Source organism: Malus sylvestris, chromosome 16 (genome assembly GCF_916048215.2).
Source record: "Malus sylvestris chromosome 16, drMalSylv7.2, whole genome shotgun sequence".
NCBI classification, from domain to species: Eukaryota; Viridiplantae; Streptophyta; class Magnoliopsida; order Rosales; family Rosaceae; genus Malus; species Malus sylvestris.
The window spans coordinates 2,020,608-2,041,657 of NC_062275.1; the positions used below are offsets into that span (position 1 = coordinate 2,020,608).

Genomic DNA, 21,050 nt, shown 5'->3' on the forward strand with positions numbered 1-21,050 from the left:
TTGATCTGGGAAAGCAACAAAACACAACTCTAAGGAAAACATGATCATGGGCGACAAGCCAGACTTGAGGTCAACCATTCAAGGCACGATTGTTCATTCAAAATGGAAAAACCCCAACCATCCGCTTTATCTCCACCACTCAGACCAACCTGGTGCAATCATCGTGCCACAACCATTAGTGGAAGACAACAACAACATATGGGTTCAATCCATGAATATGGACTTAACGGTCAAGAACAAACTCGAACTTGGTCAAGACATGGCTGTTAGGTTCCATGTTGAAAGAGATTTCAGGAAGCGTCATTAACTACAAGGATGCTCGACAGATGTGCACTGATTTGCTGGAAAGGTTTTCACATATGAATATGGTTCAATTATACCATGTTGAGAATAAGATCCATGATTGTATCTAAGGCAATATGAGTGTAAGTTCTTACTTTACTAAACTTAAAAGTTTATGGGATGAATGCGATACTTTTTGTTGGAACAAAGAATGAGATGACCTTGTATGTTGAAACTCAGAAAACCATGAAGTTCCTTATAGGATTAAACGAATCGTATGATACGGTTCAAAGCAATACTCTTCTCCTTGAACCACTGCCTACAGTGAACAAAGCATATATATTGGTCCTTCAACATGAATGCCAGGCAGAGGTTTCTAATGGGAAAAGTACACGACCGGAGGCTACTGTCTTTGCAGTGAAGAACTCATCGTGAGAACCTGCGCTGGAGGACAATGAGGTGCGATGTGGAAAGTGCAACAAAACCAATCACATCACCAAAAACTATCATGAACATCTCAAGTGCACCTTTTGTGGATGGAAATGCCACACTTTCAAGTTCTGTCGAAAATGGAAGGCAACTGCTGAGACCGAATCCAATCGCCCATTTTCTTCAAAGGGGAATCAAGTTTCCCAACATGACAAGTAAGAGACAATGCCTAGTTTCTCATTCTCTCAGGAGGATTGCAAGCAAATCCTTCAAATGTTGAACAAGAATAAGTCATCATTTGCTAATCAAGTTGGTAATCCTTCTAGTCATGAAGAACTTTCTGGTAAAGCCTTCTCTTTTCCATATAAAGGCACCAAAAGTATTTGGATCCTGGACAATAGTGCCACGAATCACATAGTTTGCAGCCTTAGTTTGCTTACAAACTCACGGGTCGTTGATAATCATACCGTTGAACTGCCAAATGGTTCCGTTGCCAAAGTCACTCATGTTGGACAAGTTGTTTTTCTCTCATAACCTTATCCTTGATAATGTCTTATGTGTGCCATTCTCTAGACTCAATCTAATATCCATCAGTAAACTAGCCTATGATTCCTTATATGTCACCATTTTCTTAACCCGTTTTTGTGTCATCCAGGACCTTCGCTCGAGGAAGATGATTGGGAAGGGAACTGAAAGGGAGAGATTCTACTACCTCGACCCATCGAAGAAAAGAACATGCAACAGTATCCATGCCGTCTGAGCAAAGCTTTGGCACCAACGCCTGGGACACCCATATCATAAAGCCTTTTTGTTATTCCCATTTTTAAATAATGAGACTTGTGATTCGGACAAATGTTTAATTTGCCCATTGGCCAAACAAACAAGACCGCCCTTTCCATTAAGTTCTATTTCTACCAAATCATGTTTTGAATTATTGCATATTGATATCTGGGGTGGTTATCAGGTTGCTTCTCTTTCAGGTGCCAAATATTTTCTTACCATCGTAGATGACCAACTAGAAGCACTTGGGTTTATTTGATGAAGCATAAATCCGACAAAAAAGACATCTTAGTCAAATTCATTCAAATGGTTGAGACTCAATTCAATACTAAAGTTCAAATCATACGAAGTGACAATGGCCCTGAGTTCAAACTTGATCAATTTTATGCTCTTAAATGCATTATACATCAATCTAATTGCGTTAACACACCACAACAAAATGATGTTGTTGAACGTAAACACAGGCACTTGCTCAATGTTGCTTGGGCTTTGCTTTTTCAAGCTTGTTTGCCAAAACGATTTTGGGGGGATGCGATTTTAGCCTCAGCTTATCTCATTAATAGAACACCTACTCCACTTCTCCAAGGTAAAACACCCTACGAAAAACTGTTTCACAAAGCACCTAACTATTCTCATTTAAAGGTTTATGGTAGCCTATGCTTTGCTTCTACACACGCCCAAAGGCCCTCTAAATTCGACCCATGTGCAACCCAATGCATTTTTCTTGGATATTCTTATGGTCAAAAGGGTTATAAATTGTTTGATATGAAACAGAATAAAACATTTGTTTTCAGGGATGTTGTGTTTTTTGAAAACCATTTTCCATTCCAAAACCCTATCACTTCCGCTGCCTCATCCCCATCAAACACTTCACCCTCACCTATTCAGTTTGATTTGGACTCTCACCTTGAGTCGCATCATCCAAGTTTTACATGGAAGCCATTTTAGATACCAACTCTTCCACACTTGTTGACCCCACCCCACCTCCATCTCCTTTACTCAATCCAACTCCACCACCAAATACCTTACCAATCACTCTATCACCAGACCAAACCCCTCCACCCCGTCGCGGCACCAGACAAACCAAACCTTCCACATTTTTTCAGGATTTTCACGTCAAGGTGGCCCTCCCATCCCATGTTGCTCCCACATCTTCCACAAGCATGGTCAAGTCGTTAGGTATGCCCCACTCTCTATCTCGTTACTTATCCTATGACTGGCATTTTAGAATTCATATAACCGACCCTCTAGTGGTATAATACTTGGTTGTTGTTGTTGTAGAGTCAAGTTGACCCATGAGCACAATGGCTTTACACATGAGTGAGAGGGCTTGTTAAGATTGTGAATCTTGTATTGGAGAACCAAAAGACCTTGCATATCTTTATAATGAGTTGGATTCCTCCCGATTTAGTTAGATACCATATAAACATACATACATACATATGCATATATATATGTATGTATACTATAATAACATTGTTGTACGTATTATTATTTTAATATTTGAACTTTTTTTTTTTGAGGGATTAAATATTTGAACTTGGTTAAAATCATTCACCATTATATCTGAAATTCTGAATTTAATTCCTCTCACCACTTATATATTATAAAATGAATACTGGACGGATACAAACTAGAGACCCATATACCATAATTGAAACCCTAGCCTAACTGAGTCATATACTTGGCTTTTTTCTCTGTATCAATCAAATACCTAAAATTTCGTTCCCAAATTGGTCCTGTTATACCATAACTAATTAATTAAAACCCGAGCCTAACCAAGTCATATACTTTTCTTTTTCTCATATCCGTCAAATCTGTTTGGTATATTCTATTAACAAAATTCATCATTTCTGAAAAGATATCTTCAAACATCTTTGAAGAACAATTTTTTTATTTTTCAGTTCTAAAAATTTGTTTGGTGTGTCTATATATATGGTATCTAACTGAGTTGATTCCTCCCCATTCAGTTAGATACCATATATTCAAAATTGTTTTTGAATCTCTATGATTATCATGACCTTAACAATCTTACTACAATTCGATGATTTTTTTTACAATTAAAAAAAACAAAAAAATCATGCAATTGTAGTAAGATTAAAACTAGGTGGGGGTAAAAAAAAAATATTGATCTAGTAAGTAGCTAAATTAAACAATAGCATCTCAACCCCTAATTAGACATATATGTATGTGTGCGAGCGAGAGAGATAAATGGTGAAGACATCGATCAAGAGAAAAAGGAAAAAGAATCTCCAACTAGTGCATCCAATTATAACTGTATATGCACACATATATTCACACACACAAGTTTATTGATCTCTTACTCATCCTTAATTAAGTAGAATTCATATATTGTAACCGTTTGATCACATCCATTAATAACCTTTTGTGCAATTCTTGTGCAGATATTTCATCAACTGTAGTCTGTAGGTACAAAAAATGTAGGTAAGAATTCATCGTGTGAGCTGTTGATCATGGTGTGATTGCACGATAATATGAATCAAGAACACCAGCAGTTTCAAAGATGGTTTTATTTAGGTGAACGTAGGTTCATGTTCAGTTAATAGTTATAGAGAAAATGGAAGGAATGAAGGGGGGAAGGTAGCAATAACAATGTGATCACATGCGCATGCACGTTGACTGATAGCTTCCCATTTTTGTCATCCTCATCAGCATAAAAAGTACTAATATAAATCTTACAAATAACCACTCCCCTCCTCCTTTATCCACAATATTTGGTACTAATTTTACCTACTTACCTACGTGCGTTAATTTGTCCCTTGTGCGCACCTTTCAGATAAGCATGGATTCATCCAAATATAGCTGATAGTCCAGTAAACTAGATTCAGCCCCCATATACACACACACACACACTTACTGTTGAAAAAAATACAAGAAAATTATGCCATTTTATATAAAACACGTAGACAATTAGGTTGAGGCACGGATATCTCAATCTCTTTATTAATTAGGATATTCAAGCCACACGAACCTGTGTAGCAGCAATATATCTATTGACTTGTCACTCCCTGAATACAACAGCCCAACTGAATCGTTGTGTGACTCAAACCTATCAACACAAAAAGGAAGAGTCCAAAGCTCCACCACAAGAAAACCCTTCTTTGGCCAATAAGTAAAAATGGAAAAGATGGAGTAATGAAGAATAATTGTTGTAGAAGAAATTACTAGTGGGATAATAAATAAAAGGATGACGGAGAAAATGCTACTAATTGTAGGTTTATTATTTCCCATAGTTTTTTTTTTTTTTTTGAACAAATATTATCAGCCATAGTTAATATAGTAATAAACAAAAATTAACAAGAAAAATGTTACAAGAGTTACAAAAGATGAAGGGCTAAAAGACTCCATCTTAATTTCCCACTAACAACAATAAATTTCTCACTAACAACAATAAATTTCCCACTAACAATCAAACAATAACAATTTTATTTATTATTTCATATTAAAAATGCACCAACGCTTACACTACAGTCTTCAGTGTTTGGATAAGGATTGTGGACTATAACCTCTGCTGTTTCGTCGGCTCACCAATATGTGTGTCTCTGTCGATCTGATGTTCAGAAACATAGGCCATTTAATATGTATACATAATATATTATATGTGTGTGTCTCTGTGCGTGTAGGGTTTATAGTTTAGGCCATGGCTGTGGCTTGCCAATTATATGTGTGTGTCTCTGTGCGTGTAGGGTTTATAGTTTATTCCAAAGCCCACCATTGTTGAGTAAGACTGGTGCTTCTCTCTTGTTATATATTAATATTATCGGCTTTGATAGCAAAAATCAAAGGATCAAACACAAAATTGATGTGCTACCAAATCATAAGAGTTCCCGTTTCTCATCATCATGAATCTCCAATAGTTTTGTAAGACGAAAAAGCGAAAACCACCCCAAAAAAAAAAAAGAAAAAGAGTTTATAAAGATGAAATAAGAAAGCAACGAGAGGATTGGAGTTGGTGGCATCCTGCTTATTGCAATTTGAATCTATCTACAGCACTATTCGCTAATGGAATTAACAAAACAGTGAGCGCAGCAATTCAGTATTCGTTCGTAGGTAATTGTGTTCAATGATTGACCTACTGCGAAAAATAATTCTCTCTCTGTTCTTGCCTTCCTTTCTGGTAATGAAGTAATGATGACGTCCACATTACCTACACTATGAATCTTCGATTGGAGCTCTCACTTTCTGACCACAATATAAACTTAATAAGCCCAGCGACAATGCTAAAACTGATTCTAGGTGGATCGATCGTGTTAATTTAGACTTAATAATACTAACAATTTTTTAAAGGTTTCTGTATACAAATTGATAGATTAGTTTTTAGTAGCTAGGGTCCAATTAATTAACCGTTAGGGTTTGATAAATCTTTTTCTCTGATTTTGTTTGTGAGCAACATTTGTCGAAACTCCTAGCCTGTGGAGATTAATTAACCTAGAGTTTAGGTTAATTAATACGCAATATTGAGGAAATTAATTTATTAAAACCCCATATATATATATATATATATATATATATATATATATATATATATTATAAGTATTAGTTTGAAGTTTATATATAAAGGGCCGATGGTGACGCTGATCTTGAATTGTTACATACGTTATATATATATCAACCAGCTCCCACATGCATGTAATGGATTAGTACTGTTTCTCTTACAAAGCGTCGTAATCAACAATTAAGCTACCTGTAAACCTGTTTATTAGTAATTGCTAAAGCTAGAAGGGGACCATAGTTAATGCCCATCTTTGTACGTTTCTAGTCATTGATTGAAGGAGAAACAAGAACAAACAATATATACACACACAGTATCCACAACAAGTTAGGAGTTAGGTTGTTGGACTTCTTGATGAGCATGTGTCTCTCGTGCATGCAAGAAAGATGGGTGTGGGTGTGGGTGTGGGTGTGGGTGTGTGTATGTGTGTGTGTGTGTGTGTGTGAGAGAGAGAGAGAGAGAGAGAGAGAGAGAGAGAGATAGTTTATATATTACTTGTCTAAAATATACGGATCTGGATAGTAGGACGGGTAATATCCTTTTGCTCTAGGATGATTGGAGCTAAGTAAGTTTGTTACTTTATCGTTAAAAAGGGAAAAAAATGTGAAGAATTAAGTTTGTTAACTTCAAATTAAACACTAACAATCATTGTCTGTTGGTAAAATCTCGGCACTGAGCCCAGGTGCATGCATTATATAATATATATATATACACACACATGACTGCAAGAAGAGTACTAATAAAAAAAGCTAAATAATTAATTAAAGTGTAAATTAATACATGGAGATCTGATTCATCCTTTTTCTTTGTTTGCTAACTACATCTCTGATCGGTATTCCTTATGCTCTACGGAAAACAGACATTTTTTCTTAACAAACAGGTTTCTTTAGATCTTATAGACATACACATGATCATATTTTATCTTAAGCGTAACAATTGAGAAAAATTACTAAGTCATATGCAAGGTTGTGTGTAAACAAAATCCAAGAATTGCAAACCTTATGCGCAACCATATTTGCTTTGCAATATATATAAATAGACTTGTGAGAAATATGATAGAAAAAAAGTGGGTTGTCTTTTACAACAAGTAATATACGCCGTTAGAGTCTAGATCTAATTTTTAATTATTTGAGTTAAGATCTTGAAAGCACCTTCAATGATAGTCTTGTTTGAAAATAAAAAATCCTAATATTTATATTCAATATCGTCAAGGCTGTGAAGAAATCTTGGTAGGGTTGAACTGCAAGTGATCGATGAGCGTACGACCTTTCAGCCAAAAAATAGCACATACATTATCTTGCAATTTAATTTGGATGGTATCAAAATTAAAATTATATATATATATATATATGTTTTTATTTCTATACAATATATATATTGTATAGAAATAAAACCCTTAATAAAGGATATTAGAAAGACTGAAAGTAAAGAAAGCATGCCACCTTCCTTTTGTGTTAGCTGCAGCATAATATGTGTATGTATTTGTCCAACAAATGATATGTGTGTTAGCTGCAGCATGATCTGTGTATGTAAAGAAAGCATGCCACCTTCCTTTTGGTTTGCAATGTACTTTTATTCCAAGCTAGTCTTTTAATTTGGTGCTGGAAAAAAAAACATCTTTATTGTTAACATTTGTCTTGCGTGGACAAGGAATGGTTCGTAAAAGTCTAAAAAGAAAAATGGTATACATGAAAAATAAGATCGATTCTGCATCTTGAATAATTGAATGGCATACAACTACATGGAAAATTCTTGGTTGCTACTCTCTTTATTGTCACTTGATTTTACAATGGAATTTCTTCTTTTTGCATAATATTAAAACAGGTTGCCTTGTCTTATGTTTGAAGTTCAAGGACTACATGTGTTCCACAACACTCAAATGTGTTTTTTATGCGTTTGGCTTGAGTATGGTTACACGAAGAATTAAGGATGTGAAGTGTAGTCCCACCTCAAAAATTTAAGCAACCTTGAATGTGAATAAAGAATTTGGTTATTCTCTTTGTTGATGCACAAAACCGGAGGTCTTGGAACAACGTAAATCCGACCGTGAATCTGCAAGAAATGTAAATAACACAAGATGTATCGTTTTCACCCCAAAGTTTGGGCTACGTCCACACTAATTATGTATTTATCTGAGAAGTGAGGGAGAGAGAGCTCTGAGAGTGAGAGCTTTGAGAGGGGGTGAGAGGGCCTAGGAATTGGCCTCCTCTAAATTGTGAGGGTGAGGAGTCCTTTTATATAATAAGGGCTCCTCACTTATTACATATTTGCCCATTCCTTTATCACATAATTACATTTAAGTCCCCCGAGTATTTGTACGAGATCTAAATACAAGGCCCTAAATATGATATAAACACCCTTTATTACCAATTAGTTTTATCGTAGAAGATTCATTCGTTAAATTTTGATTTTTTTCTTAATATAATTATATATTTACACTAAGGGGTGGGGATTTGGGCTTGTCGACACAATAAATCAGTCATAATAATGTGGCATAGAGCTCGCCATCAATGGAAGTCAAACTTTTTTTTTTGGACAAACGATATTATCTAAACTAAGGAGGAGGGGTGGGCTTAGCCTCACAATAGGCTAGCAATAATGCATGTAGTTCAACAATAGAAGTCGAACTTAAAACCTCTCAATATCACTAAACTATAATATTAATCAAACGACTGTATTTGTAAGTTTTGGTCACACCAAAAGAATTCAAATCTGATCCTATCCTAACCCCAACCAATTATCCTTAGTATTCGTACCACCAGCCTTCTCCTTTTGTTTTTTAGATGCCCAGATGCCCACCAACCCTCTCCTATGTCAAACAAAAATCAACAAAGGATTCATCTGGTTTAATCTTATGCTTAAACTGGTCCAACGATGATCGAGGGGCAGGAATGCCGTGTTATTCAAAATTTGCAATGACATAATTTCTAGTATTTGGAAAACTATTTGTTGACTTTTTCAGCAATATTTTTATGCATGTCAGTACTTGGATCTTCAACTCATGTTTACTATATTTTTTTTTTACAGGTCTCGATCCATGACAAGCTGCATGCAAGTAACACTGTTTTTCTTGGACCCGACTTTCCATATACTGTAGAACATTATAGCGTGGGGCATTAATCAGTTGACCTGTTTTAAACGGGAAGCATCAACGTATAGACCAACTTTTATGAACCCGTCCACCGTCACTATTACTTCCGGATTTAGTAATATGATTTTATGTGAAGCGAAGTTTACATGCACATGATTGTTTTATGATATAAGTTGTCATCATGACAGTGTGTTCGGTCCATATAAATCATCATCGTAACGGTGTAGACCGGGTTCTCATAAAATCTGAAACTTAATGCATTAATTATTGTACTGACGTGAGATCAAATAGTATACAAAGACAAAGAAACTCGTTTCTGTACGAAATAATATAAACAATCACATGGTGAAGCTAGCTCTTACATATGATTCACGTTTGCTAATCCACATTGTATTATTATTATTTCTAACACAGTTGTCATGCATGTTATCTAAAATTTCCCAGCGGGCCACCGCCAGTACTAAGTCACGGATAACGGGATAAGCACCTCCACCTTCAATATCTACCTTTCAACTCATTATATAGAATAATATATTTTCTCTCTTTTAATGATTATTAGGTTTTTCTTGTATTTGAATTGAGACAATATTTTAGTGCTCGTGGACCCATTTACGATGAATCAAAACATTGGATTCTGAAATCATAGGTTAAGGTTTTCTGAAATAACAGACAGGATTCTCTTTGGGTTTTTATTTTTTTTACGAGGATTCTAGAGATTCATGAATCTTATCCGTTCATCATATATCGTACGATCAGCTTTTGTCAAGTACTGTTTGTGCTCACAAAGAGAATCCTGTGAGAATCCGGTTTCTTGAATCACAACCTTAAATCCCTTTATCTTGCATCAACCACCAAGTTATTTGCATTGATTATGGTTTTCTAGAAAGTCGAGCTAGTTTGAGACTACTACTATAACGGATAAAAATAGTTTTTTGACAACCAAAATCATTCATTGTATTTGGCAGAAAAATTCAATAGTACTTTTATGCCACAAAAGTGTTTTTATCGAGAAGCATGCCAAATTTCATTTTTATAGTTGATGGGCAAAATTACATTTTGCAAAGTCTCCAATGCTTTTTTATTATTTATAAAATTATGTGAGTCAAAATTTAATAATAAAATAATCAACAAGTGAAGAAAAATAAAGACATCTATGGACCTAGCATTAAAATAAAACAAACAAACAAAAAATTTGACACCATCCTCAAATTTGGCAGCAAAGTGAAAAATATCAATCCAAGTAGGATTTTGACATCTCATTTGAAATAAAAATACTACTCTTTTTGGTCATAATATTCTGCGTATAATTTTTTATATCTCCTTTGAAAATGCTCTTACGAGCACAAGGAAAAGTCCATGCACAATCTATGATCCTTGCAGACTGCCCTTTTCGACAAAAAGATGAACAATATTTACTCTGTCAAGGCAGCTTCTAGATTTGAACCTCTCAAGAGTCAAGACTCCTGTTGTAAACTGTAACATAAAAATCAAAACTCGCAAAACACTTCAAACTTGTACTTTCTGCTCTGTGTTGTCAATAACCCCAGTTTTGAACGGCAGGTGGGGGTGGAGAGAGTTGTCCCAATTTTTTTAGGACAGGTATTAAGATAAGAACAAGGATAGTACCAACAGATTCTATGGTCATCGTGCAACTAATGTATACGAAGATAAGAACAAGGACAGTACCAACAGATAAGAACAAGGACAGTACCAACAGATTCTATGGTCATCGTTCAACTATATGTATATTTGTATACAACAAACAGATATATCTATATATGTATATGGATATCAGCATTCACATCACCATTCAGTACAAAATTTGTTCACCACCAGTTGATTTAATTTACTTCTGATCAAGATCTAAAACGTACCGAAACAAATGCGAGACAACCATTGACTTGTAGTTTCACGTTCCATCAACATTTAGGTTGACGAATTGGTATTCGGTGCTGCCTATCCACGTCGAATGGCGCTTAATTCGTGACCAGATGATTCACCTGGTTAAAAGTCAATAGGGGATTCAACAAGCCACCAAGCTGCATCCGTTCCACCTACTGAAAAATCATCAACATCCTTACGAGAACAGCAGGTTGAATCTTCAACCATTAATCCAACGTGATAAAATTCTCAAGTGTTGAACGATGATATTTCAAAATTTGAATGGTTAAAGCCTAAAAAATTAGTTGGAAAGGGAAATGTAACTACTTTAATCAGCCGATTACTGTGGCATTTTAATGGCATAACCATTGGCAGGCGACAGAGAAGTTTGTTGAAGATTCTTAATCCTATTTCTTCGTAGAGAATGCGGATTTACTCCAGCCTTGTGTGCTGCAATGACACCAATTGCTTCCCAATAGTTTGAGACATTGACCTGCAGGAAAAGTTCCATTTAGCTCAGAAACATAAAGCCCATGAGTTGAAGCAAGGCCATTTTCCTACTGGGTACGTATGTTCAGAACAAATGAATAATGATATCTACAGATCACTACACCATAAATTAGAACAAGAGACATGGAAATTCTTCCATCCCAGAAGTTACTCTCAAGTCCCAACAACCAAAGGGGGAAAAATGAGAAGACGGGATGTGCACACATTTGATTGCACAATTGGATACATACCGCTTCAATCCCAAATTTATCTGGTGTATCATCAAGGACTGTTACATTTTCCTCCACAGCAATTATAAGTGGCTGTAATAAAATTAGAATTAGTATCACAGGGAAAAAGTAACCATATGATATCAGTCAAATCTGCTTTTGATACATGCAAAAGGCAAAACATCCTCAGTTTCCAAGATTATACCTTGTTTCTCTTGCTTCGTGCAAAAGCAAGAGCGCCATGTCCTCCAAAAGCATCTATAGGAAGGATGACGCTATCAACATCACTAGCAAGTATGCAACCATTCTCCGACTCAGAGTTCTTTACCAAGTATTGTGGTGCATTACTAAGCCCAGCAAGCACACATGGCAAGAATGTGTACCCCAACTGTTGCACATAGAAAAAGAGAGAACAAAGAAATCACCTTCCAGAAGAGCACCGATATCATATTCTATCATTTCTACTCTTTTTTTCCAATGTTCCATACGAGTATTATCTCCTAACGCTCATAGACCGGCCATCGAGACTTTGAGTTATGCAAAAATTTACTGACCTCCTCAGCAGCTGATTTTGGGCATAGAGATGGGGTCATGGGAAGGGGTGATAAAGCAGGAGCATGTGCACAAGGAATTTGGAACTCCTTCACCACTAGATGGCTTATAACTGCCTCAACCCCTGCCAATAGATCAATTCCCTGTAAGGTACAAAGTGAAATGAGATGTGGACATTATACAAATAAACAGTATGCCTTCAGTCTTGCTGCTGAAGGTAATGTCTGAAGTAGAGTGTAATATCAAACAAACCAAAACGTTCGTATGTAATCATTAATATCACCTCATTCCCTATATTAATCATGGTCCGGAAGAAGTGGTTGTAGCTTTGAAGAAGATGAAGCATAAAAAAGCAATAGGCCCAGACGATATACCAATCGAAGTGTGGAAACTTTTGGGAGAGACAGGTATAACATGGCTCACTGACCTTTTCAATAGGATTTTGAAAACGAAGAAGATGCCAAATGAGTGGCGAACGAGCACTTTGGTGCCTATCTACAAGAATAAGGGCGACGTACAAAATTGCATGAACTATAGGGGTATTAAGCTAATGAGTCATACAATGAAGCTCTGGGAGAGAGTCATTGAGCATAGATTGAGGCAAGAGACACGGGTTTCGGACAACCAATTCGGGTTCATGCCAGGGCGCTCAACCATGGAGGCAATCTATCTCTTACGAAGATTGATGGAAAGATATAGAGATGGGAAAAAGGATTTACACATGGTCTTTATAGATTTGGAAAAAGCGTATGATAGGGTCCCAAGAGACATTCTTTGGAGGATTTTAGAGAAGAAAGGAGTACGAGTAGCATATATCCAAGCTATAAAGGATATGTATGAAGGAGCAAAGACTGCCGTAAGAACTCATGAAGGACAAACCGAAAGCTTTCCCATAACTGTAGGATTACATCAAGGCTCATCCTTAAGTCCTTACCTTTTTGCGTTGGTAATGGATGAGTTAACAGGACATATTCAAGATGATATTCCTTGGTGTATGCTTTTCGCAGACGATATAGTGTTGATAGATGAAACTCAGGAAGGGGTAAATGCAAAGCTTAACCTTTGGAGAGAAGTGTTGGAATCTAAAGGTCTTCGCCTAAGCCGATCAAAGACAGAATATATGGAGTGCAAGTTCAGTGCAAATGGAGGCCAAAACGAGTTAGGGGTGAGGATCGGAGATCAAGAAATACCAAAGAGCGACCGTTTTCGTTACCTAGGATCTATCTTGCAAAAGAACGGAGAATTAGATGGAGATCTCAACCATAGAATACAAGCTGGATGGATGAAGTGGAAGAGTGCATCCGGTGTGTTGTGTGACCGCCGTATGCCACTGAAGCTCAAGGGAAAATTTTATAGGACGGCAATAAGGCCGGCGATGCTGTATGGCACAGAATGTTGGGCGGTGAAACATCAACACGTACACAAAATGGGTGTAGCGGAGATGAGGATGCTTCGTTGGATGTGTGGGCACACGAGAAAGGATAAGATTAGGAATGAGGATATCCGGGGTAAAGTAGGAGTAGCCGAAATTGAAGGAAAGATGAGAGAAAATCGGTTACGGTGGTTTGGACATGTGCAAAGAAGGCCTACTGACGCTCCGATTAGAAGATGCGACTATGGGACAGAGGTTCAGGGCCGAAGGGGTAGAGGAAGACCTAGGAAAACTTTGGAAGAGACTCTAAGAAAAGACTTAGAGTACTTGGATCTAACGAAGGACATGACACAGGATCAAGCACAATGGCGTTCTAAGATTCATATAGCCGATCCCACTCAGTGACTTGGATTTTCCAAGTCTCCAACCGAGAAGTTTTCCTCACTCGGGAAATTAAGGGAACACTACCCCAACCTACATGCTCCACTCAGAAAGCTTCAACTTACAAGCTTCAACAAAAGAAAATTCAAAGAACTTAGCGAAGAAGGCTTTGGTGTATTTAACACAATACGTTGAAATGAAGGAAAGCTTATTTATTGATATCCCCGATAAGCTACAAATATGTACATATACATGAGTCAAAATAAACACACAAGAGGGAGCCTTCACAAAGGTTGCTTAGGAGAAGTCTCAGCAGTCGGTAGAGCCCCAGAAAGAGAAGGCACCGGAGGGGGATCATTTGGAGCCTCAGTACTGGACAGAACCCTAGAAGGAGGAGGCATCAGAGGTTGATCATTTGGAGCTTCATTACGCGGTACAGCCCCAGAAGACGAAGGCAATAAATGCCTTTGGAACAAACCCACAAATCTCTGATGATCAAGTAAAACCTGACCATCAGTTTCCTTCATCTGGTCAAGCTTCCTCTTCATGTTTGTAGCATAGTCATGTGCGAGCCGGTGCAACTGTTTATTCTCATGCTTGAGCCCCCTAATCTCCTGTTTGAGACTCATCACTTCAGCCGCCAATGATTCAACTTGGCGGGTTCGAGCAAATAGGCGTTGGGCCATATTAGACACAGAACCTGCACACTGAACACTGAGAGCCAGCGAATCCTTAACAGCTAACTCATCAGACCGTTTGGAAAGTAGTCTGTTATCTTTGGGAGTGAGAAGGTTCCTGGCCACCACCGCAGCGGTCATATCATTCTTCATCACGGAATCCCCAACGGTAAGAGGACCAGTAGGGGAGACGAAGGATGGGCGCCATATGTTGTCTGGAGAAGGCGGGGCTGCCTCTTCAACAAGGTTCAAGTCAAAACGACGGTCGGAGGGGCCAGACATTTTCAAAGGTGTTGAAGAGAGAAGAGGTCGGACAAATCAAGATCTTAGAAGTGCAAGAATGAAGCTTCTACTGGTGGAGATTCAAGTGTGCTTTGGAACTTAATGCCAGCCCCTATAAAAATCTGCACTCGACGGAGCTTCAGAAATCGAAGAGGCGCCTGCTCAGAAATCGAAGAGGCGTTTGCTTTCTCAAAAGCTGGGCTGCTTAGAGATCACGAGGGTTGATCTCAGAAATCGAAGAGGCGTTTGCTTTCTCAAAAGTTGGGCTGCTCAAAGACCACGAAGGCCGATCTCAGAAATCGAAGATGCGCTCGCTTTCTCAAAAGCTGGGCTACCCAGAGACCACGAGGGCCGATCTCAGAAATCCAAGAGGCACCTACTTTTTCAGCCTTGTCAGCACCTGTCACACGCACACTCAGCTTTGCGGAAATTATAGGCATTCTGTCAAAGACTTCTGGGGAAGTAGAAAACACATGAATCTTACTGTTCAATCACCCACTTCCCACACGCAACAATAGCTCATGGGTACCACAGATAACTTTGCCAAAGTTCTCTGCCAAAGTTGAGCACGTGAAGCTTGCAGCTCCCACTACATCGCTCTGACCAAGAAGGGTAAAAGAATAGCAATTTTAACACTCCCAACAAGATTGCTTGCTCCAAAATCGAAGAGGCACCGCCCTCCGAATCTCGAGAGCCAGACTCCCAACATGATTACTTTCTCAAAAATCGAAGAGACACTGCTCCTCGAATCTCGAGAGCCAGACCCCCAGCATGATTACTTTCTCAAAAATCGATGAGGCATCGTTCTCCGAATCAATCGAAGAGGCGCTCGCTTTCTCAAAAGCTGGGCTGCTCAGAGACCACGAGGGCCGATCTCAGAAATCGAAGAGGCACCTACTTTTCTAGCCTTGTCAGCACCTGTCACACGCACACTCAGCTTTGCAGAAATTATGGGCATTCTGTCGAAGACTTCTGGTGAAGTAGAAAGCACATGAATCTTACTGTTCAATCACCCACTTCCCACACGCAACAATAGCTCATGGGTACCACAGATAACTTTGCCAAAGTTCTCTGCCAAAGTTGAGCACGTGAAGCTTGCAGCTCCCACTACATTGCTCTGACCAAGAAAGGTAAAAGAATAGCAAAGAAACAGCACTAACAAAGTTTAGACACATAAATTTTGAAGGTCTAGCTACCATATTATTACCCACAAGGGTAAAGGAACAGTACCACTGCTGGATAATTGAAAAGTCCCTGTGTGTCAACCTCTGTGCTTCGTGGCAAGGTAGACTAGCAAACATGCCCAACCTTTACTCACATTCGAGAAAACACTCCCAACAAGATTGCTTGCTCCAAAATCGAAGAGGCACCGTCCTCCGAATCTCGAGAGCCAGACTCCCAACATGACTACTTTCTCAAAATCGAAGAGAGGGTAAAGGAACAGTACCATTGCTGGAAAATTGGAAAGTCCCTGTGTGTCAACCTTTGTGCTTCGTGGCAAGGTAGACTAGCAAACATGCCCAACCTTTACTCACATTCGAGACAACACTCCCAACAAGATTGCTTGCTCCAAAATCGAAGAGGCACCGCCCTCCGAATCTCGAGAGCCAGACTCCCAACATGATTACTTCCTCAAAAATCGAAGAGACACTGCTCTCCGAATCTCGAGAGTCAGACCCCCAGCATGATTGCTTTCTCAAAAATCGAAGAGGCATCGTTCTCCGAATCTCGAGAGCCAGATACCACAGACCACTTTTTCAAAGTGCTCTGACAGAGTTAAAACATGTGAAACTGGCAGCTCCCACTACCGTGCTATGACCAAGCAGGGTAAAGGAATAGCATTACTACTTGTTGTTAGGGAGACTCCTATATATGTCGACCTCCATCCCCAACGGACAGGCAGACCTGCAAAAATGCTCAACCCTTCATCATATCTGAGAGGGCACTCCCAACGAAGCCTTTCGAAATATTCAGCTTTCTTTCCCCCCGATAATACCTCTGCAAACAAGCTATACTAGAGCAAGAATATCTCATATCATCAGGGTTAAAAGCAAGAGTATCCCATATCATGCTTTTTCCCTGTCTTTTCTTTTGGCCTTGTTTTTACCTGCAAGACAAGGAGAAAGAGAGCAATCAGTCAGCACTTGGAATCAAGCTTCCAGCCAGGAACTGACTGCCTGGAACCCCTTACCTGATTACTTACCTGGCATTGCTCTCGAGTACTCATCTTCAACATCTTATGTTTCCAGGGAAGATTCCGCATCTGCTTGAGGAACAGATAGGGCAAGTGCGAAGGATACAAGGAAGCATGTGGAGACAGGCGTAACAGCACACGTGCCGATACATCCATTACTCTGTCAAAAGCAAAAGTATCCCATATCAGCAGGGTGGAACGTACTCTAGATTTGATGGACTTGTTTTGACCCTCAAATTCTTCAGTCGGCCTTATACTCTGGAGGAAACCAGAAAACCCTCCAGCTCAGTTCAAGAATAAGCCTGTGGAAAGTTACTTCTTCAAAAGCAAAAGTATCTCATATCATCTCTTCTCATTTTTCTTCTCTTTATCCTTCATGCTGCTGCAAGATGGGGAGAAGGTGAACAATCAGTCGGAGCTCTGATTGCTTACCTTGTCTGTCACCTCTTTCAGCAGACCCCCTAGCTCGGCGACTTGGGGGACTCCTACTACATGGTTTGTATCGCGCTTGACCAAGCCTGAAACTACAAGTAAGCTTCAAGTGAAATTGATACATTACCTTGTGCATCTCCACCAGTTAAAGATACCACCCCTGGATGGAGGAAGAGTACTTCCAGAGAAGATGCCACATCTACCTATGAGACGGATAAGGCAAGTCAAGACGACACCACACTCCGATACTTAGAAGTTTCGTGATTACGAGATCATTCTCCCACAATATTTCCTAATGTCATTTGTACTAAATCATTCACTTGTACTCACTAAAGGAGAGCTTGAACCTATGTACTTGTGTAAACCCTTCACAATTAATGAGAACTCTTCTATTCCGTGGACGTAGCCAATCTGGGTGAACCACGTACATCTTGTGTTTGCTTTCCTATCTCTATCCATTTATATACTTATCCACACTAATGATCGGAGCAATCTAGCGAAGATCACAAAAAGCGACCGTTTTCGCTACCTAGGATCTATCTTGCAAGAGAACGGAGAATTAGATGGAGATCTCAACCATAGAATACGAGCTGGATGGAAAGAGTGCATCCGGCGTGTTGTGTGACCGTCGTAGGCCACTGAAGCTCAAGGGAAAATTTTATAGGACGGCAATAAGGCCAGCGATGTTGTATGGCACAGAATGTTGGGTGGTGAAGCATCAACACGTACACAAAATGGGTGTAGCGGAGATGAGGATGCTTCGTGGGATGTGTGGGCACACGAGAAAGGATAAGATTGGGAATGAGGATATCCGAGGTAAAGTAGGAGTAGCCGAAATTGTAGGAAAGATGAGAGAAAATCGGCTCCGGTGATTTGGACATGTGCAAAGAAGGCCGACTGACGCTCCGGTTCGAAGATGTGACTACGGGACAGAGGTTCAGGGCCGAAGGGGTAGAGGAAGACCTAGGAAAACTTTGGAAGAGACTCTAAGAAAAGACTTAGAGTACTTGGATATAACGGAGGACATGACACAAAACCGAGCGCAATGGCGTTCTAGGATTCATATAGCCGACCCCACTTAGTGGGAAAAGGCTTTGTTGTTGTTGTTGTTTGTATGGTTGTGCGTGGCTATGTGATAACCACAAATACTAGAGAGCGATTCCTGTACAACACATGATGCGTCTAAGTAGTTTCAATTCCTATTATTACACTTGTATCCTGAATTGCACGTTAGTATAGAAAGGTGAAATGGGAGGGAGAAGGAGAAAAAATATTAGCAGCGTCGGCATCTTCCCTATTTTCAATGTTATATAAAACCGGACCACTACCCAAAAATGAAATTTGGAAACTTATTGTTCAGGGTCATGTTCAACGGACTCATTGTAACAAAATTAAGTAAACCAAGTGTAATAAGCAATTGGCTCGCTTCAACTTATTGCATAATAAAATTGTAGTCGAGAGTTCAACAATTCAGGAAAGTTTACACATAAAAAAACAGAACATGCATTATATTGTTGTTAAAATTTAACGTACCATCCCTTGTCGATAATCGTCTGTGTCTTGAACATCATCATCGTCAGGGAAGCGTCCAACAACTGCAATAGCATTTACTTGCGAGCGTTTAACTAAAGCCTGCACAGCCCTCAATAGTGAATCAGGGTGCTTAATCCTCCCTGTTGATTGCCCAGTTTTTGGATCAACCCACTTCTCTACCTGTAAAACTTGTCCCATTCAATCTCGTGCGGTCACAATTATTGAGATGAAAACACATGCTTGGCAGCAAAGAAAAGTGAAGCTAGTAACAACCAAATCTCTTTTCAATTGCTGAGTTTTCAAGCGCTTTCTTCGAATGAGATTGAAACTTGAAAGGCATACATAATGTGCAATTAACGATCAAAAACCTAATAACCAGATAAACGCAATACAAAATCAAATCCAAGTTTCAACAGCTAAATTAGTACCTGCAATGGAGTGTCAGTGACAACATATTCAACAACAGGCAAGCCAAGGGAAGCCCTCGCAGCATCCGCCACTTGCAAATGGCGAACACGAAGCTCCTCCTCGATGCCACAATCAAGAACCAAACCCACCTGCTTCACAAATCAAACACTATGTAAAATAAACCTATAAAATGTGTCGAGAAAATTAAATTTCAATTTCCGAAATTACCTTGTTTTGGTGAACAGGCATGAGGCCCCATAGGCCTTCAGCAAAGCGGTCAAGGGCATAGCCTTCGACGTACAATGCATTCGGCATTGGCCAGTAGAGCATCGCCGCATTCAGCACCTGCCCCGACGGTCAACGTTAGTCAACGTAACAGTGGCAGACTCGCAGACTGCCAAATTAGGGACTTCAAAACGCTGAATTGAAAGTTTAAAATACGTACGTTGGGGTGAGTGATGAGGCAATCGACGACGGAGGAGAGAGTGCGGGCGACGGGCAGGGCGTCGCCGGCGTATCCGCCAATGGCGGCTCCAATCCCGGTCGGGACTATCATTACGCTCGTGTAGTCTCTCTTAATCACCGTATCCAAACAGAGCAACAATTTTAGTTTTAATTCAAATAAATGGGAGGAGTGTTTGGTGGTAATTAACTGACCTTGAAGGAGTGCCGGGAATTGAAGCATGAGATGCTTGGTGAAGCGGACGGTCGGGATTTGTTGAAGCGTCGGTTTTTGACGGGCAAGGAGAGGAACGGACGGCTCAGAATTACTGTCATCTCGTTTCCCACTGTCGACGGAACTCGGAGGCAGCCCTGTTATCCCATTTCACGCTGTTCCTGACTGGCCGTGCTTAGAACAGTAAACGGTTCGGGTTTGGATCGGTTGAATCCGACCCGTTAAGTTAATAAATCATTCGAATTCGACCTGTTAAGCTAACAGGTCATCCGTTAATAATTTTTTTTTTTTTTTTGGTAAATCGCAAAATGGTCCTTGAGATTTGCATAACTCATCAGTTTGGTCTTAAGATTCCAAATCAATAAAAGTGGTGTCTGAGATTGTCCACCATCTATCATTTTGGTCATACCGTTAAAAACTCCGTTAAGTGTCCCGGAATTTTTGGCAGGAAGTTTGGACAATTTTCAAAGCTTCGTAACTTAATCGTTTCGTAACCAAATTCGACCCACAATATATCAAAATGAAGATAGGAAAGTGTAGAATAAGATTATACCTATTTCAAAGCCCAATGGTTGCCAGAGATTGCCGAAAAATAGCCTCAAAGTTGACTGGTCAGAGCGAAAACTTGAAAACTCACCGGAAACTGGGTAAACTTTAAACGTTCATAACTTCCTCAATACTCAACGAAATCAAGTGATTCAAAAACAAAAATCATACTTCTCGATGAGACAAAGAGCATGTACCTCTTTTAATGGCTAACTTGCCGTGATTTGGCCGGAAAACGGCTCGAAAATAGCTGTAATTGGTCTCGAGTTAGCCACTTTTGAGCCGTTTTCTGGCAAAACCAC

General features: G+C 39.3%; 1 protein-coding gene and 1 long non-coding RNA gene across 3 annotated transcripts; one reads left to right on the top strand and one right to left on the bottom strand.

Moving 5' to 3' along the window:
- On the top strand, positions 1–1,674 carry LOC126607408 (uncharacterized). The gene is made up of 2 exons (XR_007617590.1): positions 1–425; positions 1,367–1,674. It is a non-coding gene; the product is annotated as an uncharacterized LOC126607408 (long non-coding RNA).
- A 9,169-nt stretch (positions 1,675–10,843) lies between these two features.
- On the bottom strand, positions 10,844–20,405 carry LOC126607395 (uncharacterized). Of its 2 annotated transcripts, XM_050274966.1 has the most exons (10): positions 20,184–20,405; positions 19,972–20,100; positions 19,755–19,871; positions 19,547–19,675; positions 19,119–19,298; positions 12,250–12,390; positions 11,901–12,083; positions 11,717–11,788; positions 11,304–11,469; positions 10,844–11,152 (listed from the first exon to the last, which is right to left on the bottom strand). In XM_050274966.1, exons 1-9 carry the CDS (start codon positions 20,301–20,303, stop codon positions 11,317–11,319), a joined length of 1,224 nt encoding a protein of 407 aa, XP_050130923.1. In that variant the 5' UTR covers positions 20,304–20,405; the 3' UTR covers positions 10,844–11,152; positions 11,304–11,316. The 2 variants fall into 2 exon arrangements, with proteins under 2 accessions (XP_050130923.1, XP_050130922.1); XM_050274965.1 differs by having other exon boundaries at positions 10,844–11,469; positions 20,184–20,404.
- Positions 20,406–21,050: the final 645 nt, after the last annotated feature.

Bases quoted from the DNA above. Each gene is read 5' to 3' on its own strand.
- LOC126607395 (XM_050274966.1), bottom strand. From the start codon at position 20,303: ATGACAGTAATTCTGAGCCGTCCGTTCCTCTCCTTGCCCGTCAAAAAC. The intron at 19,299-19,546 runs GTACTAATTTAG...CAAGTTTTACAG, and splicing joins TCACTGACACTCCATTGCAG to GTAGAGAAGTGGGTTGATCC. The intron at 12,084-12,249 runs GTCAGTAAATTT...TATGTGCAACAG, and splicing joins CAAAATCAGCTGCTGAGGAG to TTGGGGTACACATTCTTGCC.